This window comes from Mastigoproctus giganteus, chromosome 12, assembly GCF_048544385.1.
Source record: "Mastigoproctus giganteus isolate SK-2022 chromosome 12, ASM4854438v1, whole genome shotgun sequence".
In the NCBI taxonomy this organism is placed as follows: Eukaryota; Metazoa; Arthropoda; class Arachnida; order Uropygi; family Thelyphonidae; genus Mastigoproctus; species Mastigoproctus giganteus.
In genome coordinates this window covers 142,131,832-142,159,628 of record NC_143586.1, presented here as the reverse complement: position 1 = coordinate 142,159,628, position 27,797 = coordinate 142,131,832, and the positions used below count along the sequence as shown (strand labels likewise).

At 38.6% G+C, this 27,797-nt stretch overlaps 1 protein-coding gene across 1 annotated transcript in view; it reads right to left on the bottom strand.

Annotated features, from left to right (window-relative positions):
* Lrp4 (LDL receptor related protein 4) overlaps positions 1 to 27,797 on the bottom strand; it is a 904,868-nt gene that overhangs the window by 137,359 nt on the left and 739,712 nt on the right. Inside the window, exons 25-26 of the mRNA XM_090386734.1 lie at positions 21,356 to 21,481; positions 4,203 to 4,380 (exon numbers count right to left, since the gene is read on the bottom strand). Of these exons, the coding sequence (XP_090242860.1) occupies positions 4,203 to 4,380; positions 21,356 to 21,481 (304 nt within the window). The remainder of the gene's footprint in view (positions 1 to 4,202; positions 4,381 to 21,355; positions 21,482 to 27,797) is intronic.

Here is a 27,797-nt window from a genome sequence, read left to right as displayed (position 1 = left end):
ATGAGTTGGAAGAAAAATGGGATGCTAGCAGGTCAGCTTTATCCTTGGCTGAAGGGACAACAGAATCATTTGGTTTGGACAGAGGTGGGAGCAGAGATGGGCAAAAGTTGCGGCCAATAGCTTTGGCAAGAGACCAGAATGCTCGGCTACCATTAGGGCAAGAAGCAAGTTTTCTAATTTTAGCCTGCTCAAACTCTAGTTTGGACTGATTAATAACTGCTTTACAATTGTTGCGAGCTCTGGTGTAGGCAGAAAATGAAATTGAAGAATTAGAAACAAGCCAATTACAATATGCAACATTCTTCTCTTGAACAGCCTTAGCACATTTATTGGAAAACCAAGGTTTAGATAAAGGACGAGATTTTAAAGTGGAGTGTGGGATAAAGGATTCCATTCCTGGAAGAATAATTTCACTGACACGATCTGAGCAAACATTGACATCAGAAGTTTTGAAACAGTAATCCGACCAAGGAAAAGAAATCTCGCAGGTCATCCGATTTTGCATTCTTGTAATGCCAAACAACACGAGGTTGGGCATAGCCACGAGATAAAGGCTCCATTGGAAAAGAGACAATCACCAAGTTGTGATCTGAAGTTCCTAAAGGACGTCTTACTTCAACAGTGTACTTAGAAGGGTTGTTTGTGAGAAAAAGATCAAGCGTGTTGGCTGTATGATTAGGATTGTCCGGTATTCTTGTAGGTAAATGAACAATCTGTGCAAGGTCATTAGTAATTGCAAAACTTCAGCATCTCGACCAGCTGGGTCGGTGTGACTAGTAAACGGAAGCCAGCTGGAGTTGTGAACATTAAAATCACCAAGAAAAATTACCTCACTGTTAGGAAAGTTGGACTGGAGAAAGTCAAGTTGCAAAGAGAGGAAGTCAAAGAGTTCCAAGTGATTAGTGGAGTTGGGAGAACGGTAGAGACAACAGATGAATTTGAGGTAGCGAGATTTTAAGCCAGAGAAGATCAAAGAGAGGAGATTCCAAATTTCCAAGTCTCTGACAGGGAATATCAGAACAGACATATGCACAAGTACCACCTTTGAGTTGAAAGGAATCATACAGCGAATAATTTGGGCATCTGAGATAAGCAGTAGTCGAATCAACCAATAACTGAGATTCTGTCAGAAAAAGTACATGGGGTTTGGCAGACTGCAAGTGGAAATGGACATCGTTGGGGTTAGAATTGAGACCACGTATATTTGTGAAATGAATTAGGAAGTGCTTGTGAGGTTTAGATCTTTTCGCAGATAAGCTTGCTCTATGAGTTTGGCAATTCATGGTGTATTCAATAGTAAGAAAAAGTGGGTGGGACATGTTGTATGAAGTAATGAAATTTTTGGATTTGAGAAATGAATTAGGAAGTGCTTGTGAGGTTTAGATCTTTTCGCAGATAAGCTTGCTCTATTAGTTTGGCAATTCATGGTGTATTCAATAGCAAGAAAAAGTGGGTGCTGTATGAAGTAATGAAATTTTTGGATATGGCGTACACATGGTAAGGATATACCCAGATCCTTGACATAATGTGGCCTCAACAATGCTCCCCGCATACACACTACTTGGATTCCCTCCACTCACTATCTCGCAGAGTAGAGGTAGCAAGATTATACATTAGCTGATCCAGAAGCCTCCTAGACAGTTACCATTAGGTTCGGTCCAGTGTACTAACTAGCAGCCGGCCTGCAAACACTGTTTTAGAGCTGTACCCTCTAAATGTAAGGAATATCGGATCTCCCCATGATGTTCATCATAACCTCAAAAGTCATCAATCATACTGCATGATGGAAGAGATAGGGAAGGGTTGGCCGGAACTTAGCTCTAGAGACTAAACATGGGTTCACCACTTCAAGCCTCCAATAAGCAAAGTGGTGGTATTTCACCGGTTGATGAGAGTCATCTACCACCTAGTACTGCCTGGTAACAAAGAGGGGCAGCATTTCTCCATGTGGTGTGTGCGTCACACCTAGACCCCTGTTTACGTTGGTTTACACCTGGGTGGTCACCCACCATGTACTTGTACGTCGAGGTTATACCCAGGATTACTAACAGTCCCACCATCGGGAAGGTGCAAGCAGAGGATTTGGCTGTCACAGACTGTCCAGACTTTGCCGAAATTGGGTGCACTTGACTTGAGTGTCATCTGAATTTCAGTTCCATCAGCGTTTTAGATTCCCAGGTAGCAAGTACAGCTTGTCTGGCCTATCTGAGAGAATGTCTGTGACAAACTCAAGCACCCAAGGCAGTTTACTTATTGTTACTGGCAGTTTACCTATTGTTATTAAAGCTAACCCAACAGATTGCAGCAAGAAGAACAATTATAAACAAGTAAGATCCAAATCATAAATATATAGTGAGATAGGGCGGAGGGGAGGGGTTAAAAGAGGTTTATAATAAGTGAAGACAAGTGTTACAACTACCAGAAACTATATAAAAACCATAGTGTTCTCTCCATTTTTATATATCATGAGAAGTATGGGCATTTTTCTGCACCTTCTGCAATTACGTTATTTTTTGCTGCTGAGTTTTGTCTCTTAAAATAGGCCATATACAAGCATAAACTTCATCCACAGCTAAAGACAACTGCAATGAATAGTTTGCTACAAATTCAGACTTCCCATACTGAATCGGTGAAGTATCATACCATGACTGTTAAAATGATAAAGTCTCTCTGGGACTTGTGCTCTTGGAGAGTCCCTCAGCCTTCACTAAAGTGACCACAAATATGTACTCACACTTAAATCAAACACAGTTTAAGGTGAGACCCCCCCCCAGTGCCACCTGACAATAAACTAACTATATCTCGACTAACTTTATTTGTTTGAAGATTTCTGTCCTCAATAAGCTTAATTGTGATAGGGAGTACAGATGCTGCATCCTTGAATCATACATCTCCGTCCCTAGCCCTTGAAGTTCACCTAAATGTCATTTCAAGCCAGCAAAACTACCTACCACAAAGGAGGCTTATCAATTTAGTGTAATTTAATCTCTCTCTCTCTCTCTCTCTCTCTCTCTCTCTCTCTCTCTCCCTCTCTCTCTCTACAAAAAGAAATTATTTATGAGCATCTGTTTGTTACATGTTTCATATTGTAATTTTATTAGTACTTACATATATCATGTTTGTATATTGTATAGTATTTAACTGTATTGTACTTTGAAATTTCTGTACCTCATTTTATGCTTCTATATATGTATTTCCTTATGTTTTATTTATTGATGATTCTCTGTTATTATTATTTATTCATCTTAACACATTATAACTGTTATTTCTTTCTCGTTATGCCTGTCAACTACAGGCCTGTTAGCCATGAAGGGCAACATTACAATATCTACTATTATTATTATTGCAATAATGATTTCTTCAATAATTAAAATTTATCTAACTTATTTATTATGGTTCTGGCATAATAAATAAGCTTTATTGACATTTATAAACATATTATGCCAGGACCATAATAAATAAACTAGTGCATATATTCTTGCTTATAGCTGTATAAGCAAGTATAGGTGCACCTGTTTGTGGTATTAGTTACTCTGACAGAGCCAATATAATTGCTAGTCTCAGGATCTAAGCAGACCTTGTAATCTTCCTCCTCTGCTTTCCAGTCTATTACACAGAAACAATGCATCTCAATTACACCTCAGCTTATAGCTGTCAGTTAACTATTAGTCTGTGTATCCTAGCCAAACTAGCCTTTTTAAAGAACTGATATTTTCTGTACAAGGAAAACTTCTAGACTTTAACAATATAAGGAAAACTTCCAGCAGATGAAGGATGTATTAAGTTGAAAGGACAATGATGTGCCATGTAGATATTAAAAAAAAAAAAAAAAGCCAGAAATAACAGAAGTATTTATGGTTTTATTATATTTATAATGATTTTTTTATATTAATATAGCCTAGCTATATAGCCTATAAATAATTATAGGCTATATAGCTTCCAATAAAAGTTATTCTTAACAAGGAATAGCTTTTCACTGGAATTTTTCTTTTAATTTTTGCATTTAGTGTTTCAATAATTTAAAGGGAAGCAGATATAAAAAGGAAGTATGATAATTAAATGATTTTTCTAAAAAACTTTATGAAGACTGCTTAAAGAAACAAGGTGTTGTAATGCTAATGAACTGAATCCAACTGAAATAAATGTAATAAAACCTGTGGTAAATATAATGTTTTTTTGTAAACAATTTAAAGGAATCATACCTGATAACATCTAGCTTCACATCTGAATAATAAATTTTGTTTGCGGAATAATCAAAATCTACAGCTACAGCGTTATAAATTTCTGGAAGGGGAAGGAAGACATCTGTGTTATCTGGTGTATCCATTGAAATACGACGTATGCTACCACGGCTGGCAAACAGGAGAAAGGAAGAGGGTGCTAGAGAATCAAGGAATACATATCTCATCAAATGTAGAATTGTTATGGTTATTAATTATAATAAAAAAAAAACTATAAATAGCTTCAGATTGACCATCACTCCTTAGCCATGCAATTTTTATTGCATGGCTAAGATACTGTTGCTGACTTTCTATTCTTCACAAAAAAAATAATATAATTTTAAAAATTTATTATAAATATTATATAATTATTATATACCTAATTTATATGAACTTACATTAAATAATTTATATAAGTATAATGTACTTAAATGCATACATGCATATTAAACAAAATAAAAGGTAACAGGTGTCTGACAAAAAACTACTTTCTGCTTTTAATGCTGCAAGAGTTTTTATAATCACTTCCAAATTTAAATTATTTGTCATGCAATAAAAATAATATGAAGTTTATCAAATCTTTCTTGCAACACTTTTATCACAGGTCACTGTGTTTGTGAAACTGAAGCAGTTTTTAAATTCATTTCAGAGCAATATTATTGTAAAATGTATTAAAGTTGTTATTGAACAAAGAGATTAACATGAACAGAAAATATTAAAAAGAATTTAATATTACAAAATTGTAATTTAAAAATTCCACATTCACTTAAAATAAAATAAATATGACATATGTCCCTAAGGCACAGTTTATCCTTAGCATTTGGTGACATTGGCTATGACCCAATTCGCCCCTGGTCCTCCTGACTGTGCACCTCACTGAGATCATCACAATTATGCAACTGTATTTTCAATAAAGAGGATCATTTTATTAATTCCAAAATGTAATAGGAGTACATATATGCCATATTGTGGTTACAACTTGGTAGAAAATCTTGTGCAAGGTAAAATTAATGTAGTTTCTGAATAACACGAATAACCTCTGATTACTGGTGAAAAGGGATCAATATATGGAAACCATACTTATTAGTAACTAGATACCATTTTCCCCACTATTATTACTCTGAGGGAGGAAAAGGGAGGAATCTCTTCAGCATGCTTTTTCAAAACTTGCTTACTTGGAAAATCAAAAGTTTTTGAACCTGAATCTTCTTTCCTAAACTTTTTCGGGTTGTGTAGATAGCTCAGCAAAGCCACAGTTTGGCAATTTTGTCTTGCATTGTAACACTGCAAAAGGCTTTGGTGAAATTTTAAAGCAAATGGGTTTTCTGCCGTATCAAGCTTAGCAAGCAGAAATTCTATTAAAGACTCTGCTTTAAGTAAGTCTGTATCTTCTGAGGTTATAGCCATCAGAATCATTTCAACTGGTCGCAAAGTTTCACATAGCAATTCAAGTGTTTTCCAGTCATCGTCAGACACAACTTCAGTTGACAGTACTGCACATAGAGCATTTGGAATGCAATTTTTCAATTTCAAAAATCTCTCCATCATATAGAATGTGCTATCCCATCTAGTCTTGCAATCTAATATAAGTTTATATTCTTTCCCATTAAATTTTGCTTTAACCAAATTTTGTAATATGTCATTTTTGGTAGGCGATTTTCAAAAAAGCTTGCAAATTTTTCTGACATTGTTAATAGTTTGTGCAATATTGGCCATTGGATTGAAGAAATAAATGAGCTCATCGGTAAAGTTGATTTGATAAAGCATGCCTTGCTGTCTTTCTTCAACTTCTTCATCATCGCTACTTTCTTCATTGTCTTCGGGAGACTCAGAGACTGTGGCACCATAATTGATTGCTTTTTCATAAAGTACATCTATAACTGACAGATGTGGGCTATACATTGTTGATGATTAGATGTAATTTGCTTGCAAACTTAATCATCATTGCTGCTCCATCGGTGGTGCAGGCAACAATATCCCCATCCAAGTTCAAACCAAATTCCTTCAAGTGTCCATTCACAATTTGCTCAGTTCTTCTGCTATCAAGTGAACCATTAATCTCAATAAGACCTAACGACCAATGATTGTCTTTTGAATGCATATTTATATTCATATACCTTTTATTTTGTATAGACGTATATTCGTCTAGAGTCAATGAATACCGTGCACCCAAAACCAATGAATTTTTTAAATGCTGAATGAGTTCTTCTTTCTTAGTTTTATAATAATTCAGAACCATATTTTTAATTCCATTCACCGAGGCTGGTGGTAATTTATCATATTTATTTCTCTGAAGGTGAAGGCTTGATTGTATAAACTCACTCTTGGCAAATGAATTAAAAGAAAATCCATCTAAAGCAGCTAATTTTGAAATCTCTTCATCCATAGATTTTTTAACGATAAAGTTTTCTAATGTTCTTACCATTTTTATGGGAGGTTCACTGTTATCTTGTTTAATGTCAATCTGATGCATTTTCTTTAAATGCAACATCAAAGATGATGTAGATCCTCCAGACGACTTCATTATCTTCTGACATTTCGAACATTGTGCTTCATCTCTGCTTTTTCGAGCAAAATAATTCCATACATTTGATTTCATCTTAGACATATTAAGAGTAATAAATATTAATAGGAATTTATATCACCGACAATTTTAAATAAAAATATTGAAGGTAACAAAGGCACAATACTATGCGTCACTCCCGCAAGCACTGAATGAAGAGTCTAAACGAGGCAAGTTTCAAAATTTTCACGAAAGAAATTTTTTATTTATTTACTTGCAATTTTTTTTTTCCCCAATTAAATCTATTGTATTTTCAAAATTACATAAAAGCTAAATTTGGTGAAGATGCTTTTTGGAGAACATTTTATCGCAAATTTAATAGGAATAAAGAAGCAAAAAACTTTCTACGATTGAAATTTGATGCAATATTCAGCGAATCTGTTTCTAGTAGGTAACCATCAATAAGGTGTGTTCCATAACTTGCCTGGCAAACAAGATAGATGGAACGGAGAAATGTTGAGCATTTTCTTTTGCGCTATCGCTGCGACTCACTCAGTCGTAAATGAGTACACCTGCATCGTGCCATGATACAGGTGGGAAGATAAAAGGTACTCCTCCTAGATTTGGGCCACTTGCCCATGAGATTCATACTTAAACATAAAATAAAATAAAATAAAATAAAAAACATGTTTAAAACATAAAGCAGTTGAACGATCCAGACAAACGAACAAACAAAATAAAATGTGCGTAACAAAAAACTATATTCAAGGGCTAACTAAGAAAATATTCGAATCCGGTTTTAGAAGCTCGGTTTCGGTTTTAACAACTCAATATGAAAACTGATTTAACCGGTTTTATAAAACTGGTTTGCAGGCCCTAGTTATTATGGTAATAATCGTTCCTTAAAGATTTAACGGATGCACCATTTTCAAACTTTTGAATAATTTCAAGTTTTTGTTCAATTGAATGCACAACTCTCTGCATTTATCCATCATTTTCATGATTTCTAATGTAGCATTTATGTATTATTTTTTTGGCTAGTGCAAGGGTTTAGTGTGTTGAAGTGTGAGTTTACTACATGGTATAAAGTGAAAGCAGAATTAAAATGTGCACAAATATTGGGATTTTCATTTGAACAATTTTAATAATTAAATTATATAATGAAGTTAGCAAAAAATTGCAATAATACAATTCTTTAAATTTTATTTAATACCAAACATTACAGCTGAATGCCTTCATCAGTGGATAAATTATAATTACAAAGGAACTGTGTACCCATTAGTTCTGAACACAGGATCAGATCAAGACTGTTTCCCTGGGGTGGGTGTTGATATAATGATGAAATATGTGATAGATACCAGCACCTGTAAGAAGAGCAAATCAGTTTCTACAAATTCCCTAGAGAAAAATATCAAGTATCTTGAAGGAGCATCTCCACGAAGGTAAAGTGGATTACCACCTTAAGCATCTCAACTATAACAATTCAGAACTCCCCATTATATCTGGTAGAGTAAAAGCCCATAGAGCCAATCTCTCCCTATCTGACCTATTTTTAGTGGAATGTTCCACCCTGGGTAAACTATTGACAAATGGTTTGTTCCCATCCTTTTGCAGTCATTTTCCCCCCACTCCCCTCTCTCTCTCTCTCTTAAGAACTTTTATGACCTTTTAGCTACAAATCACAGATTACAACACACTCTCCACACCCAACACCCAAATGATGTTTTGGCAAGTATCAACTTGGTGTTCATGTTTACTAGCATCCTTGATGATGCAGAAAAAAGCCTTTAGCCTTTACAGGCTCCGAACAAGCGATAAGTGTTTGCCTTTTTATTTACCTAATTGTTATTTTATATTGTACTTTATACGTAGTCTTATAGTTATAGTTACGCTGGTTATTTTTATTTTTAATTTAGATAAAGAGTTTTTGTAGGTTACTACTTAATATACGTAAAACCATTTATTTTATATAATTATATAAAATAATGTTTTCTTCGAATCTTGCAGCCTTTGTTTTTGTATAGAGTGGTAGGGAAGTCAAACTTTTTGATTGTGGTAACTCGGTAGCTGTAACGTATAATTATATAGCGTAATACACATCACTGCATTTAGAATTCTATTAGATAGCATAGTACTGACAATTACTTAATTAAATTTATTCATCTTATTAATTTAAAATATCATGCCCCAGACTGGAGCAGCAAAGCAACGGGCACAAAGTGGCAGGAGTGCTGTGACTTGGGGGAGAACTGAGGGGGGGGGATTCTCCAACGCATCACAGCCTAAAAAAATGTGCAACTTGTGAAATGTTTGCCGAACTCTCTGGAACAGAACATGATCTAGCCAAGGAGGATGTCTTTGTGAGTGGCAGGTGCAGAGAGTGTCTAGAAATTAGGCATCAACTCAGCATTCTACTGGGCATCTATGAGAGTTTGAGGTGTAGGGTAGATGCCCTCGAAGAAATTAATATGAGGGGCCCGTCAAGCTCTCAGCTGCCCAACTCAATGCCAGCGCACTCCTGGGCATCACGCAACACAGCGGCAATCTCCAAGGCAGAATGCACTAGTCCCAAAGGAGCTAGTTATTGTTGGTGACTCTATTGTCAGGGAGACGGGGAATATTTTTTTTTTTTTTTTTGTAGTTATTGGCGCATCGGCTTCTGTGGCCATCATGCACCTCCCAAGGTTTTTTGCAGTACTTTGAAGCCCGAGGCAGGATTCGAACCCGCAACCTTTGGGTTGCCAGGCAGGCGCTTTACTCATCTGGCTAGCCCGGTCGGCGACGGGGAATATATTGTGTAAAAAGGATAGATGGAATAGGACCAGGGTATGTCTGCCTGGGGCAAAAGTTGATGATGTTGTAAAGCATATATCATCTTTTAAGGGCACAAAAGGTGATATTGTTGTACACGTTGTCACCAATGACATTAAGAGTTGGAGATGTGCAGATTTACTTAACAAGTACAGGTCAATGTTGCAAAAAAGTCGTCAGTTAGGGTTAAATTTAAAAGTGTCTGCAATTCTGCCCAGACACGATAGGAGGGAGTACATGATGAGAGCCTTGTCAATCAATTCGGCCCTAGAGGGAATGTGCAAGGCTCAAGGGGTAGAATTTTTTTCAGCCTGGTCTGTGCTTGTTAACAGGAGAGACTGCTTCTACAGGGATGGGATACACTTAAACAGAAAGGGTGCAAGAATATTTGCTGATGCTATCGAGGCAGTGTTAGGTGGGTCGGAAAACTGCTAGCTTGGGGGGATTCACAGACTAAAAGGTGAAAAATAGCCGCAGGCAGAGGTGAAGGTGATTCTTGCACAACTTCTATTAGAATAAGTAGCAACCTGGAGTGAGGGGTGCTGGGGGTTTCAGGGACTGATGGCAGTCATTGTGAAACAGGTGTATATGGGATGTGTCAGGGTAACTAGGAATAGGTGCATGTATACCAATGCTAGAAGTATAGTAAATAAATTTGATGAATTTGAAGCGTTGGTCAAGACATCAAAGACGGATATTGTTGGGATATCAGAGACATGGTGTCACACTGATATTAGGAATGCAGATTTGGAATTTGGGGAGTACAATTTGTAGAGAAAGGATAGACAGGATAGGAAGGGAGGAGGTGTCATGCTGTTAATTAAGAAAAACATAAAATCAAAAGAAATGCATCCAGTTGATATAGATGAACAGTGCACTGTTGAGTAAGTTTGGTGTGACATAAGCACTGCGAAAGCAAAAATAAGACTAGGAGTGTATTATAGGCCTAATGACTCGAATGAATACAATGAACAATGTAAAGAGAAATAGAGTGGGCTAGTATATCAGAATGTCTTATAATGGGGGATTTTAACTTCCCAGATATTGACTGAACTTGTCACTCACACACTAGTAAGACTTTTGTGGATTTATTGGATGATTGTTTTCAGCAGCAGCATGTCTGAGAGGCAACCAGAGAAGGTAATACTCTTGATCTGGTTATCAGCAGTGATCATTCGTGTATTAAGAATTTGCAGATGCTGTTATTTATTTTGTTATTTGGCTTTTAGAAGCATTAGCAACTGAGGCCATATTGCTCCGGGAATATGCGTGGTCATTCCCTGACCTTTCCGCATCCTCCGTATTTGGTGGTGACGGGCTCGAACCCCACTCTAATCAAGAAGCGTGTGCTACGCACTGCTACTCCTTCCCACCTGGCTATGGAGGCGCCCCGAATTTGCAGATAAAGGAACCACTAGGTGGCAGTGATCACAGTGTACTGATGTGGGATTTACTTAAAGATATAATTTCATCAGGGGTAAAGGAATGGGTTTTTGCTTCCGTAAAGGTGAGTACAGTGGTCTCAGACAGTTTTTAAATTCTGTACAGTGGGACCAACTGACAATGTTACCAACAGTACATTCTAAGTGGGAAGCATTCAAGGAATTAATTGTGGAAGCTACTAAAAGTTTCATACCTATTAAGAAATATTGTTCAAGGTTTAGGCCTAAATGGTTATCAAATGAACTAATGAGACTTGTGACAGAGAAGAAAAATTCATGGGATGCATATAAATTACCAAGCGACTCAGAAGCCAATTGCAGATATACGCAAGTCTGTAATCAGGTCACAAAGGAGGTTAGTCAGGTGAAGCCAGATTACGAGAAATCTTTGGCAAAGGATGATAAGAAAAACAGAAAGGATTTCTTTACTTATATAAACTGTAAAAGGAAGGGTATGAATCTGATAATTCCACTTGATATAGATGGTTCGACTGTTGATGATCATGCTCAGACAGCAAACAAAGTGAGTCAGTATTTTGCATCTACATTCACACATGAGAAGTTATTAAGGTTTGAAAATGGCAGAAGGTTATCAAATTGTAGCAGGATGCTTAATGATTTTGTAATAACTGAGAGCAAAGTTGAGGAGAAATTGTTGAAGTTAAACATAAGAAAGGCAGCTGGAGTGGAAGGGATCTATCCAGTTATATTAAAGGAGGCAACAAAGCAACTAAGCAAACCCTTGCCCATAATTATGAGAGCATCCTTGGACTCAGGGGAGGTCCCCATGGACTGGAGATGTGCAAATGTATCCCCAGTTCACAAAGGGGGAACAAAGGGTGACATGAGTAATTACAGACCAGTTAGTTTAACTTCTGTTCCAGGTAAAATAATGGAGTCACTGGTTAAAGATGCATTGCAGGATCATCTAGACAAGACTGCAGCAATAATTCAGACACAGCATGGGTTTGTTAAGGGAAAGTCTTGTCTGACAAAGTTGATAGGATATTATGATGTGGTTACAAAGGAACTGGATGCAAAAAATAATTTTGATATCATATATTTGGATTTCAGGAAGGCTTTTGACATTGTTGCATATAGAAGACTATTGTACAAATTGGAGAGAATGTTATTAAGGGTAAGTTGCTACAATGGATAAAAGGATGGTTGAGTGGGAGAAGACAGAGGGTGGCAATCAATGGGTGCTGCTCTTCGTGGACTAATGTTATTAGTGGAGTCCCACAAGCTTCGGTGTTGGGTCCACTGTTGTTTTGTATATTTATCAATGATATTGATGAAGGTATATCAGGCTTAGTGTTGAAGTTTGCAGATGATACAAAGATTGGCAAGGTTGTTAATGACAGTAGTGGCAGTGTGTAAGGTTTAGGCCACAACAGTATCCTGATGTGGGATTTACTTAAAGATTTAATTACCATCAGGGGTAAAGGAAAGGGTTTTTGCTTCCGTAAAGGTGAGTACAGTGGTTTCCGACAGTTTTTATATTCTGTACAGTGGGATCAACTGACGATGTTACCAACAGTAAATTCTAAGTGGGAAGCATTCAAGGAATTAATCGTGGATGCTACTAAAAGTTTCATACCTATTAAGAAATAGGTATGAAATAGGTAAGAAATAGGTAAGAGGAGATGTCTTAGAAACTACTGTCAAACCAGATGGAACCCCAACCCTGTGTTGGGTGGATTCTGTAAATAACATCCTAGACAGTATCATTCAGACTGAAACTGGAAATCATTCCCCCAACCAGCTCGACATTATAAAAGAAAATACTGAATATGACAATGCCAATATTGAACCTCTGTTCACTATCAAGACTTAGAAATAGCACTATCTAAAACCAAAAACAATAAATGCCCAGGTTTTGACCTCTTAGAGGTTGAGATTATCAAAAAATTAGCAGAAATAGCACCAGATAAATTAATAGCACTATATAATAACTGTATGACAGAAGGTATATTCCCAAAAATATGGAAACAAACTGTGTTAAGGTTAATCCTGAAAAACCCTGAAAAACTCCCTACTGATCCCAAATCATATAGACCAATAGCCCTACTCCCTGTACTAGGGAAAATATACAAAAGATTAATATACAGCAGATTAGCTCAATATTACACAGAAGCAGGCTTGCATTCCAACAATCAGTATGGTTTTAAGCAGGGCAATTCTACGGAGGATGCCATGCACCACCTACTGACAACAGTTAAAAACACAGAGGAGAAATATATGCTGGCAATCTCCATTGACTTTGCTGGGGCATTTGACTCACTGTGGTGGCCTAGTGTCCTTAGGAGACTTCGCCAGGCAAATGCCCCACAAAACCTCTATAAGGTAATAAACAGCTACCTTACAGACAGAAGTGTCTCAGTACGCACAAGGTTCCAGGAATTGACACGCCCTGTGAATAAAGGCTGCCCGCAGGGATCAATCCTTGGCCCTTTCTTTTGGAACATTGTTCTGGATGAATTTCTGGCCTTGGATCTGGGCCCCGTGGAAAGCCTGGCCTTTGCAGATGACATGATTTTCCTTGTAAAAGGCAACTCACGAGTGGTTGTAGGGCAAAGATCAAATGCCGCTCTCTTGCAGCTGCAGGAGTGGGCACAAATGCACATGCTCAAAATATCGCCTGAAAAAACCAAACAAATACTTCTAAAAGGTAATTTGGACATAAGAAGACGTCCACAAATCAAAATTAACACAATCACTATAAAAATGGTAACAGAACTAAAATATCTTGGAGTGGTCTTTGATTCAAAATTAACTTTTTACCCCCATTTGATCTACTTGGCGAAGAAAGTGCGAAATTATGCAGGTATGATTGCCAGGATTAGTCGAGCAGACTGGGGACTCAAAAGAAAGACCTTGGCAATCATATACCGTGCAATGTTCCTACCTGTTATCACCTATGGAGCTGGTGCGTGGTTCATACGCTCGGCCATAGTAAGAAATAGGAATAAATTAGAATCGATACAAAGGACAATACTACTCACTATTACCAGAGCATGTCGCACAGTAAGCACACCTGCACTACAGTTGCTGGCTGGAACTCTCCCACTTTACCTGGAAGTAGCCAAAAGAGGCTTATATTATAGATTTAAAAAGAGCATACCCACAGAATTTCTGGGGATAGCCCTTGATACAACCAATACCTTCAATGATGAAAGAAAAAGAATAGCCACAAAGCTCCACGAGCTATGGCAAACAAAGTGGGAGCAGGAAACCAGAGGTCTGGTCACCAAACGGTTTCTGCCACTGGTGTCAATGGTTAGCCCAAAGCCACCTAAGTGGTATGCCCCTGGACTTTTTACAACATTTATATTGACAGGGCACGGCTCCCTAAAGGCGAAACTAACCTCCTTAGGCCTGACCGATGACCCAAACTGCACCTGTGGCGAAAGTGAAGACTGGGCACACATTCTCTATGAATGTATAATATATGACATCCTCAGAACAGAGCTAATAGCACAGATTGGTCCCCTTCCCAGGGGAGAAGAACATCTCTTCATCATAGAAGAGCAAAATTATAAAGCTTTTACATCTTTCACACAGAAAGTTTTTGAAATGCGCAGAGCAATGCAAAGAATGGCAATTCAGCCCCCCAGCATTAGCATTAGCATTAGCATTAGTAGAGGCATTTGATGCAAGAAAGCAAGCTTATGCAGCATCAGCCAACAAAAAAAAAAAAAAAGTAACATAAATAAATAAAAATAACCACTTCCACTTCACCCCTCTGTTCGTTCGAAATACCCGTCCAGCTGAGCCTTAAACTTATTTAGGCTATCAACTTCCACGACAAGGGATGGAAGTCTGTTCCACCCACCAACCACCCGCTGGCTAAAGGCAAATTTCCGCACATCTATCCTACATCTGTCTTTCCTCAATTTGAATTTATGCCCTCTCAGGTGAATTAAACAATAATCAATAGTAAAATTGCCCAAGTTTCCCACCACGCCCAGATGATGACTTAAAAACTGTTAGGATAGCAGTATTCTGCACCCTGACAGAAACCTGACATAACAAAACTCCCCATGACTACCATGCCATGTGTAGGAACCTGGGGCCCCAAACCAGTGTAGGGGAGGGGGATGGGAATGCATGCAGAGAAAGTGAATGGGAATGAGCAGAAGAGCAAATGTAATTGGCCAAAAGAATACAAAGTTAAAAATAACTTACATTACTTTATATATACTGTACCAACAAACATTTACAAACCATATAAACACTATCACTGCATTCTCCAATGGCCTGCAAAAAAAAAAAAAAAAAAAAAACCTTGCAGCTAGGCCTGCACCACAACTGAAGAATAACAGTAAGTTGCGGTGCCCAGAGAGTGCAGTGCAGAAAGAAAGAGTCGAATAAATGAGATGAGAGCTAGAAGAATGAATAAAAGTGTAAGCGTGAGAGAAAAGAACACAAACCACAAATGCTAAGTTAAGTACACACTAACCCTAGTTTTAATTAATATTTAAATTTACGCTACCCATCATTGCATCCCCTCCTGGTGTGTGAGAAAAAGATGAATGAGTTGAGTGAAAAAAAAAATAAATAATAAATAAATAAAAATATATATATATATATATAAAATAAATATATATAAAAAATATATATATATATAAAATAAGAAAAAAGTATAAAAAAATAAATATATATAAAATAAGAAAAAAGTATAAAAAAAAAAATAAATAAATAATAATAAAAAAAAAAAAAGAATGCAAGTAGAGTGAGAATGCACATTACGAATGAAGTAAATGTGTGTGTCTCCCCCCCCACCTGATAGGTTCCCCACTGCCAGCTAACATATCCCACCCCCAGAGCGGGATGGGCAGCTGGACCTTCATACCGGATTCGACACTCCTTGGACATGACACCGACGAAGACTCTGCGGCTTTGCTGCCAACACGCCATTGGCGATCCGAACTGGGTACTCTAACCTGGTTCCCTTTAAAACCCCATCCCCAGGCAGGGAATGGAGGAACGGATCTCTGTCTCCTCTCCTCCCTGCCTACCCCCCATATTTCGCCTGGTGGGGCTCGTCTCCACTGACCTCTTTGGGGATGCCTACTCTATCCGTCCCTATTCTTCTATCTGTTTCCTCCCCAGCCTTCAATTTCCCCCCCTCTCTCTCTCTCACTAAATCGACCGAGTACACCCCTTAACAATGCCGCCAAATTATAACCAATGTTCTACCGGTTTTGTGCAAATCTCTAAGATATCTAACACTATCAGCTTTTATCTAGCATTACATGTCTAAATTTAATAACATCAAAATTTTGCCCGACCTATTTGGCCTTTAACACATCTCTTTAGTGTTCAACCCTAACCAGCGATTTCCAAACAGCAATCCCATTAAGCATTAATGTCAAATGCATAAACTTTTTTTTTTTTTTTTTTTTAATAGGCCCTAGCCACTGAAATCCCAGGAAACTAGGTGGCAGGACCTGCCAGAGCAAATTGTTGTGATACTGGATACACCCGGCTAGCCTCCACGTGGCAGGGTATGGGCAACGTCGGGCCCCACTAGGGGCCTGGCGGCCAATAAGCCAGATAAACAATGGGCACAACATATCACACTGCACAGACACGACCCACACACTTTCAAGTCTCTGGCTTGACAGTGTACTGTCCTCGATACAGTGAAACACACGCGGAGATGGGAGAAATCCCAGGTGCCGTCTGACACGAACATACCTTATACCTATTAAGAAATATTGTTCAAGGTTTAGGCCTAAATGATTATCTAATGAACTAATGAGACTCGTGACAGAGAAGAAAAATGCATGGGATGCATATAAATTATCAAGCGACTCAAAGCCTATGGCAGATATAAGCTAGTCTGTAATCAGGTCACAAAGGAGGTTAGGCAGGTGAAGGCAGATCACGAGAAATCCTTGGCAAAAGATGCTAAGAAAAACAGCAAGGATTTCTTTACTTATATAAACTCTAAAAGGAAGGGGATGAATCTGATAATTCCACTTGATATCGATGGTTCGACTATTGATGATACTGCTCAGACAGCAAACAAATTGAGTCAGTATTTTGCATCTACATTCACACATGAGGAATTATTAAGGTTTGAAAATGGCAGAAGGTTATCAAATTGTAGCAGGATACTTAATGATTTTGTAATAACTGAAAGCAAAGTGGAGAAGAAATTGTTGAAGTTAAACATAAGAAAAGCACCTGGGGTGGATGGGTTATTGTTATTTGTTGTTATTTGGTTTTTAGGGGCATTAGCAACTAATGCCATATTGCTCCGGGAATATGCGGTGGTCATTTCATAACCTTTCTGCATCGTCCGTATTTGGTGGTGACGGGCTCGAACCCCGGTCTAATCAAGAAGCGTGTGCTACACACTGCTGCTCCTTCCCACCTGGCTACGGAGGCGCCTGGGGTGGATGGGATCTATCCAGTTATATTAAAGGAGGCGGCAAAGCAACTAAGCAAACCCTTAGCCATAATTATGAGAGCATCCTTGGACTCAGGGGAGGTTCCCATGGATTGGAGATGTGCAAATGTATCCCCAATTCACAAAGGGGGATCGAAGGGTGACACGAGTAATTACAGACCAGTTAGTTTAACTTCTGTTCCGGGTAAAATAATGGAGTCACTGGTTAAAGATGCATTGCAGGATCATCTAGACAAGACTGCAGCAATAATTCAGACACAGCATGGGTTTGTTAAGGGAAAGTCTTGTCTGACAAATCTGATAGGATATTATGATGTGGTTACAAAGGAACTGGATGCAAAAAATAATTTTGATATCATATATTTGGATTTCAGGAAAGCTTTTGACACTGTTGTGCATGGAAGACTATTGTACAAATTGGAGCAGAATGGTATTAAGGGTAAGTTGCTACAATGGATAAAAGGATGGTTAAGTGGGAGAAGACAGAGGGTGGTAATCAATGGGTGCTGCTCTTCGTGGACTAATGTTATTAGTGGAATTCCACAGGGTTCGGTGTTGGGTCCTCTGTTGTTTTGTATATTTATCAATGATATTGATGAAGGTATATCAGGCTTAATGTCGAAGTTTGCAGATGATACAAAGGTTGGCAGGGTTGTTAATGACAGTAATGGCAGTGTGCTACTGCAACAGGATCTAGAAAATTTGGGCAGATGGCCTGAGAAGTGTCAACTGAAGTTTAACATTGAAAAATGCAAAGTACTGCATATGGGTAGAAGTAACCCCAGAGAAACGTACCAACTGTAGTACTACACTGAAGGGTAGAAAATGAAAAAGACCCGGGAGTAATTGTGCAGGCAGATATGAAGTTTTCTGAGTAATGCAGACATGCTGCCAGGGCAGGTCATGGGGTTTTGTCAATGATATATAGGAATTTTGCTGGCAGGTAAAAGAAGGTGATTGCCCCTCGGTAAAAGGCAATGGTCAGGCCATGCCTTGAGTACTGCGTACAGATCTGGAGTCCTCATTTTAGGAAGGATGTAGATTTGCTTGAGCGTGTACAGAGAAGGGCAACAAGATTGGTGAGGGGAATGAAGGGATCCACTTACCAAGAGAGGCTTAAATTCTGCAAATTGCAGTAGCTAGAGACTAGGCACCTGCATGGTGATCTGATTGAGGCGTATAATTGAATGGGTTGAGCACACTGAATTCTGATGGGATTCTTCCACTTGTTCAGATTACGAACCTAAGGGGGCATAAATTCAAATTAAGAAAAGACAGATGTGGAATAGATGTGCGGAAATTTGCCTTTAGCCAGCAGGTGGTTAATTGCTGGAACAAACTTCCATCTGTCGTTGAAGTTGATAGGTTAAATAAATTTAAGGAGGAACTGGACAGGCATTTGGAGGGAATGGTGTGATTTTTTTGGCTGATGCTGCATAAGCTCATACACTTGCTTTCTTGCATCACATGCCACTACTACTACTACCTGTCTTGGTGCATGTGTACGTGCACGCACACCTCCCTACACTCTTTTTCCAAAGATAACATCTTGGGCATGATAAACCTCAGAGCAGGCAGCTTAATTCCAGTTTCAAGGGAGAGTTTTTCTTCTAAACCAAGGACCTCAGCATCGATTACAACATTTTACCCTCATTTGCTGAAGTCTTCATGGTGGTGGACCTTGAACAAACTGCCATTTACTTCTTCACATACATGCCCAAGTTATGGGACAGATTTTTTAACAATGTGCTCTTAATCTGGAACCATGGCAGGGATAATGTGGACGTATTCCTACTCCATATTAACACTATACACTGACATTTCTTTTACTGTGGAACTACAATAAAATGACACCTTACTTTCCTTAACATACTCGTCACCTCTTTCCATACTAGGGTTTACAGGAAACACACTGATGCTGATTCCATTCTGGATTTATTTTCAAATCAATCCCTCCCCAGCATCAGTCTAGCTGGTTTAGATAGGAGTCTGACCTTGAGGGCCTTGAATTTGAACCGTCAGAAACATTCTCTGCCTCAACAATTATACCTGAATTCGCTAATCACATCATCAAGAAATGCATACAACAGTTAGGCACTTCTCCATTGCTAGGATAACTATGATAACCCCCATTTTTACTTTCCCTTATTACCCAGAAGTGGGGGAATCCATCATAAAATTAGCTAAACAGTACAACAGAAAGGTACATTTTATAGGCAACCATAAGCTTTTCCAGAATATGAGAGCAAGTGGACTGCCAGCATGGTAAATGCAACATCAGGTAATCATACTATCAACTGGGCATCTGCATAACTAAACATTCTGGGGAAATCTGCAGGTTCAATTTGGGATGGGGGGGAAGTTGGTGGTATGACTACCCAGTGCACTTACCATATTTTCAATTGTATCCAATCCGATTAACTTCCACTCCCTTATGGATTGCCCTCCTCCCTGAACTCAGATGCTGTCCTAAGAGATACCTCATACCCCTACTACGCAGACACCACAACCTTGGTATCCATCCCTTCTCCCTCCCATGTCCAAAGTTACTTCTACTGACATCAGGTGAAAACAGACAAACTAGAGCTGATCAACATAACGCAGCTTTTTCTTGAGGCTGCAAAGGTGATCACAGACTCTCCAATGCAAGAAACAGTAACTGTTGAGGGTATTCAGCTTTACAGATGTACAATACAGACCAATCAGTCTTTCTCCTTCTTCTGTAATCATTGCCATCATCAAGTTGTTTTCTGAAGGTAAATACATATAGTGCAGTTTTTATCTGGCCTGTAACCCCAAAAATCTGCTGCTGAAGGAAACTTGGGCCATAATATATGGTAATCTTACCACCCTATTTCTTAAGAGTTGTTCTGTTGTTCAATAAATTATTTAAATTTAGAATCCATGCAGTGTAGTGTTCTAACTTTTTTACTCCTTTTTATACATCATGTTACCTGTGGGTAGAATACTGGTCTTCCTATATTAAGTGACAGTGACTTTTTGTATGTGCTTTTCTTTCTGGCACCTCCATAGCCAGGTGGGCAGGAGCAGTAGTGCATAGCACACGCTTCTTGATTAGACCGGGGTTCGAGCCCGTGCCCACCAAATACAGAGAATGCAGAAAGGTCAGGGAATGACCACAGCATATCCCTGGAGCAATATGGCCTTAGTTGCTAATGCTCCTAAAAACCAAATAACAACAACAACTTTTCTTTCTGCATACATCATGTGTATCTGAATGCAGAGCTCTAAAAAAAAAAAAAAAACAGTTGTAACCCATGTCACTTTCATTTACTTTATTAGCCTATTTCTAAGCCTTCTTTAACTGGCGCCTCCATAGCCAGGTGGGCAGGAGTAGCAGTGTGTAGCACACGCTTCTTGATTAGACCAGGGTTCAAGCCCATAACCACCAAATACAGAGGATGCAGAAAAGGTCCGGGAATGACCACTGCATATCACTGGAGCAATATGGCCTTAGTTGCTAATGCTCCTAAAAACCAAAAAATAACAACCTTCTTTAACTTCAGATAAATATTTCACCTCCATAAAAACTAGGTGGAATTTATTCCAGTATTCATCAAATATATGCAGTCACACTGACCGAGAGAGGGAGAGAAAGAGAGAGAGTTCAGTGCCAAGTTATTAACACACACACTATCTGTGTGAAAATAGCATTGCACTGAATTACTTTGAATGAAAACGTGTTAGAATATGGATATAAGAAAATAGGCCATCTCACATGAAATAAGTGTAAGAATATCAAGGGGAAAATTTTTCAGGACCGATTGTTTGGAGCTACATTACTTGACTCATTCAACCCTAAATGTTAAAAAATTACAGTGGATTCAAGTTAAGAACAAACAAGAATTATGAGGGACTGACGGATGAGTGAATTGTTGCAATGTGAAAATAATGCTATATGCAGATACAAAAATCCGATAGAAAATGAATGTCATACCTTCATCACAAGTATGCCCATCTTCTTGAAGACGTTGCCCAGTTGGGCAGGCACAAGAATAGCTCTGAGGATTTCTGAGACAGAGATGACTGCATTCACCGTTGTTGTCTCCACACTTATTTACACCTGTCATAATAGAATTAGTTTAGAGTTTATTGATTACATGACATATCAAAATTCCAACTTAACAATTATGCATTTAAGACTTCTTATAGTTAGAAAAATTCTGGTAGTTAAAACATTTATTAACAATAAAGCAAATCTGCATTGTGTGAACTTCACAGCATTACTTTTCTGTATTTTGATAAAAATGCTCAATGCCCTGATGAATAGAGCTATATATTTTTGGCCCTTCTTCGTAACAGTTCTTCATAACTTTAACAATACTTCATAACAGTTTAGTGCAATATCACGTCAACTCGTTGTGAAGGTATTCACAATATGAGATATAACTTAAATGATGCCGTCTTTGCATATTTGTGCTAATTCAGAGTTCAGCTGCATACTAATATTATGGGTTGCACTAACTTGTACGTTGTCTAAATCTCTTGCAGCCTGAGGCTAAAGCCCTTAACACATTTCAGTCTTAATTTATATTATACACCATCAGGCATCTCTCATATTGTGGAATTATACTTCATAACAGTTTTATCATCATTGCATCACTAAGATACCTACCAACGCACCAAAGAAGAGCCAAATAGCCCTGAAACGATTACCTGGGTACCTGCCCGCCCACTGATGATAGACCAATAGTCTTGAAACGGTTGCCAGGGGAACCAGATAATCACGGAGTTTCCGAGAATAGGTAACAACAGTCTTCTCTACTGGAGAAGCGTTGCCTATTCGAGGAATTTATGAGTTTTTGAGTGGTGTGAGTTGAAGGAGTTACTGTCCCTTTCATTCTTCTGAATCGTTTCGTTTCCTCTTCCCCTCCTACTATAACTTTCCCTCTACTTTTTGCTTTTCTAAGTCTAATAGGGACAAGTGGATAATCGAGTAGATATTCACATACATACATACAAATAGCCCTGAAACGGTGCCATCTGGGTGGTGGTATCCGCTGAGAATAAATAACAACAGTCTTCTCCTTTGGTGAAGCGTTACTTATTTGAAGTAGTGCAATATCACGGCAACTCATTGTGAAGGTATTCACAATATGAGATATAACTTAAAACGATGCCGCCTTTGCAATTTTGTGCTAATTCAGAGTTTAGCTGCATACTAATATGATGCGTTTGCACTAACTTGTACGTAGTCTAAATCTCTTGCAGCCTGAGGCTAAAGTCCTTAACATATTTCAGAAAGAAATACTATTAAAATGTGATAAAAGTACGACAAAACAATGAATAGTATTTCTTTCGTATTTCGAATTCGTGTTTATGAAAAAATGTCTTCCTTCATTAAAGGTTGCATGGGGGTTTTGATATTTCTGTGGTCGGGATGGGATTCACCACTGTGACCCTGGAGTATTGGACTGCCCTTGTGTCAACAGTGAGGAACACATTATGAGTTTTAAATAATGTAATCTGGTTTTAATGTATCATTTCATAATTTATTCACATAAGGAGAGTTGGTAAAGAAGAAATCCTACTGACTGAATAAAAGGTAACTCCTTGTTTATTTCTAAAATATTAATAGAACATAGGAAATATTGAGCTTATGTTTTTTTTTTTTTTTTTTTTTTTTTTTTGATTTGGTAGTTGTTGGCGCATCGGCTTCTGTGGCCATATTGCACCTCCCAAGGTTTTTGCAGTACTTTGATCCAAGCCCGAGGCGGGAATCGAACCCGCGACCTTTGGGTTGCCGGGCAGGCACTTTACCCACTCGGCTAGCCCGGTCGGCTTGAGCTTATGTAAGCTCTCCTTTATGTAATAGGGTTATATAAAATAACTTTCCATTATGAATTTATATTTTTTAGGATTACAATAGTTAATGATGAAAAAATTCACGAAATAAATTTTCTACACAAGAAGAATTTTACATTGTATTTTATCTTTAATCTCTTTGCCATTAGCTAGCATTAGTAGAGGCATACGATGCAAGAAAGCAAGCTTATGCAGCATCAGCAAAAAAAAGAAAGAAAAACCCTCCCATTTCACCCCTCTATTCGTTCCAAATGCCACTCTAGGTGTGGCCTGACCATTGCCTTGTACAACAGGATAATCACCTCCATGTCCTTGCTAGTAACATTCCTATATATCATTGACAAGACTCCATGACCTGCCCTGGCAGCCCATCTGCACTACTCAGCGAACTTCATATTTGACTGAACAATTGCCTCCAGGTCTTTTAAACTTTTCACTTCGGCGCCTCTGTAGCCAGGTGGGCAGGAGCAGCAGTGCGTAGCACATGCTTCTTGATTTGACCAGGATTTGAGCCCGTGACCACCAAATATGGAGGATGCAGAAAGGGCAGGGAATGACCACCGCATATCTCCGGAGCAATATGGCCTTCACTGCTAATGCTCCTAAAAAAAAACAAAAAAAAAAAAAAAAAAAAAAACAAATAACAAATAATAACTTTCAACTTCCCTGAGTGTAGTAGCACACAGTTGGTACTTTTCTCTTGGGTTATTGCTACCCATATGCAGTACTTTGCATTTGTCAATGTTAAACTTCAGTTGCCACTTCTCAGCCCATTTGCCCAACTTATCTAGATCCAGTTGGCACAGAATGCTGTCTTTACTGTCGTTAAATCCTGCCAACCTTTGTATCATCTGCAAACTTGCACATTAATCCTGATATACCTTCATCAATATCATTCATGAATACACAAAATAACAATGGGCCCAGCACCGAACCCTAGAAAACTCCACTAATAACATTTCCCATGAAGAGCCTTGTCCACTGATAAGAACTCTTTGCCATCTCCCACTGAACCATCCCTTTATCTATTGTAGCAACTTACCCTTAATGCCATACCTCTCCAATTTGTACAGCAGTCTCATTTTTTGAAAGGGAGGTCAGACAAGATCTCCTTCACAAATCCATGCTGTGTCTTAACTATTACTGCAGTCTTTTCTAGATGATCCTGCAATGCTTCTTTAACCAGTAACTCCATTATTTTCCCAAGGAACACCCATTAAACTAACAGGTCTATAGTTACTTGTGTCACTTTTTGAACCCCCCCTTTGTTAATTGGTTATTCATTTGCAACCTCCAGTCCATGTGGATCTTCCTTGAGTCCAAGGAAGCTCTCATAATTATGGATAAGGGTTTGCTTACTTCCTTTGCTGCCATCTTTAATATAACTGGATAGATCCTGTCCACCCCAGGTGCCTTTAGTCACCTTTACGAAAGAAAAAGCCCTTCCCTTTAGCCTTGATGGTAGTTACATCTTTAAGTAATTTCCATATCAGTACATTGTGAATACTGTCACCCAGTGGTTCCTTTATCTGCAAATTCTTATTGCATGAATAATCACTGCTGATAATCAGATCAAGAATGTTACTCCCTCTGGTTGCTTCTTGAACATGCTGCTGTAGAAAACAGACATCCAATAAATTCAAAAAGTCTTGCTAGTGTGTGAGTGACCAAACCACAAGTTCCAGTCAATATTTGGAAAGTTAAAATCCCCCATTATAAGACATTCTGATTTACTGGCCCACTCTATTTCTCTGCACAATTGCTCATTATACAAATTTGTACTGATCAGATTCATTAGGTCTATAACGCACATACTCTCATTTTTCCTTTCCCAGTGCTTATGTCACACCAAACAGACTCAACATTGCATTGTCCACCAACATTAATTGGATGCACTTCCTTAGATTTTATGTGTCTCTTAACTAACAGCATAACCCCTCCTCCCTTCCTGTCCTGTCTATCCTTTCTGTACACATTGTACTCCCCAAATTCCAATTCTGCACTGCTTATATCTGTGTGACACCATGTCTCTGATATCCCAACAATATCTGCCTTTGATGTCTTGACTAGCACTTCAGACTCATCAAATTTATTAACTATACTCCTAGCATTGGTGTACATGCAAGTATACATGCCCCTGTTCCTACTCTTAGTTACCCTAACACAGCCCACAGCGGGAGGCGCCTCCGTAGCCAGGTGGGAAGGAGCAGCAGTGAGTAGCACACGCTTCTTGATTAGACCGGGGTTCGAGCCCGTCACCACCAAATACGGAGGATGCGGAAAGGTCAGGAATGACCACCGCATGTTCACGGAGCAATATGGCCTTAGTTGCTAATGCTCCTAAAAAACAAACAACATCGAATCCACATCGAACCCACAGCGACTCCCAGCAGTCCTGGAAATCTCCATTACCTTGTTTCTAGGCTGCTGCTCATTCTAATAGAAGCAGTGCAAGAATCACTTTTGCCTCTGCTGCGGCCACTGCTAACCTTTTAGTCTGTGTATCCCCCCCCCAAGCTAGCCATTTTCCGACCCACCTAACACTGCGTCGATAACATCAGCAAATATTCTTGGACCATTTCTATTTAAGTGTACCTCATCCCTGTTGAAGCAGTCTCTTCTTTTAGTCTCCACTCTTTAATTTCTTTGAAATAATGATAGCAGTTCTTAATAAGAGCTCTGGTCCATGCTCCACTAAAGCATTCATTATCCTAATGAAAAACTGTTATAAAGTAGGGAGTGCATATGAAGCTTCTAGAGGCAGCAGGTTAACAACTCTGGAAGAGAGAGCTGAGGAAAACCCTAAAGAAATTGCTTTAACATACAGTTCAGGCATTTTCAGTGCCACCAGGAATGTTGCTATTGTTTGTTTGTTATTTGGTTTTTAGGAGCATTAACAACTAAGGCTATATTGCTCCGGGGTCATTCCTTGACCTTTCCGCATCCTCCGTATTTGGTGGTGACGGGTTCGAACCCCGGTCTAATCAAGAAGCGTGTGTTACGCACTGCTGCTCCTTCCCACCTGGCTACGGAGGCGTGCCTCAGGAATGTTGCATAATGAGATTTCTGGATATTCCAGAGAAGATGGTTTCAAAATGAGACAAATATTAAATATGAGGCAAATATCTAAACCAGATCAAATCATGTTTATTCAAATTACTGACAATTAAAATGCTGAAAATCAAAGCATGTCAAATGTTGATGGTTCAGAACATTAAAAGGATCAAAATGCCAACAGATCAAAACATTAACAGGGTGAAAATTGTGGCAAATAAAATTTCTGACTGAAATAAAATGCTAAGATGGCCAAAATAATGAAAGGATGAAAATGCCAAAAAAGGTCAAAATGCTGAAAGGATGAAAATGCCAAAAAAAGGTCAAAATGCTGAAAGGATGAAAATGCCAATGGTTAAAAATGTTTATTGTTTATTATTAAATGCTTATTGCCAAAGCACTATGAAGTCATAACAGTGAGCAGTCAAAATGCTAACAGCTTTTATATTACAGGTTATATTAGGGCATTCAATAAATTATCTACCTACCTATGAAGGAAATGATATAGAGGCAAAAATCTTTTATTTATTTTTTATTTTTCAATGTAACTCTCCTGAACTGCAATGCACTTTGTTCCATTTTGTTGGCAATGAGGAAATACCAGACAAATAAAATTCTTTGTCCTGTTCACCAAATGCAGAAATAGCAGAATTTAGTTCATTATCACTAGCAAAGCAACATCAAGCAACGTCCACATACATTTTTCTTGGGGTGCTGAAACAGGAAATAGTCACTGGGGGTCAGATCTGATCTATAAGGTGGATGGCTAAGTTCTGTAAAGTCACAGTCTCTCAAAGCAGCAGGACAGCATATGACCTGTTCACTGGTTCATTGTCCTGAAGATGCAGCACACCTCTGGAAAGTTTTTCACAGCATTTTTCCTTTATGACATCCCTTGGGTTGTACAGTAGGGATGCATATGAGTCCCCAGTGACTGTCTGTTTGTGTTCCAAGTAGTCAATGTACAAAATTCCCTCAGCATCCCAAAAAATGGTCGTCATAATCTTGCCAGCTGAAAGTTGTGTCCGAAATTTTTTGGGTGGAGGAGAACCCTTGTGCTTCCATTGCATTGATTTTTGCTTGATTCCAGTGATGAACACGTTTCATCACAGGTAACAATTCTGGAGATGAAAGTTTTAGGGTTCCTTTCGTAAATAAAATTCTAAATTCTCCTCACAACACTGTACTCTGAATTGCTTTTGCACAGGGGTCAGAAATCTGGGGACCCACCTTGCACTGGCCTCAGTCATCCCCAAATGTTCATTGAGGATGGTTATTATTGTTCCCTCAGATATATAATATTCCCTAGAGATTTGGGACACCTTTAACACATTTAGCACAGCTTGACACATTTCTGAAGTAGTCGCTGTCACAGGCCTTCCTGGATGTGGAGCATCTTTGGTGGACTCTCTACCTCACTTGAATTGTTTTGACCAGAATTTCACCTGGTACTCTGAAGGTGCACTGCTGCCATACACAGCACATATAATTTGATACAGGTGTCTTCCTTCTTTCTGTTA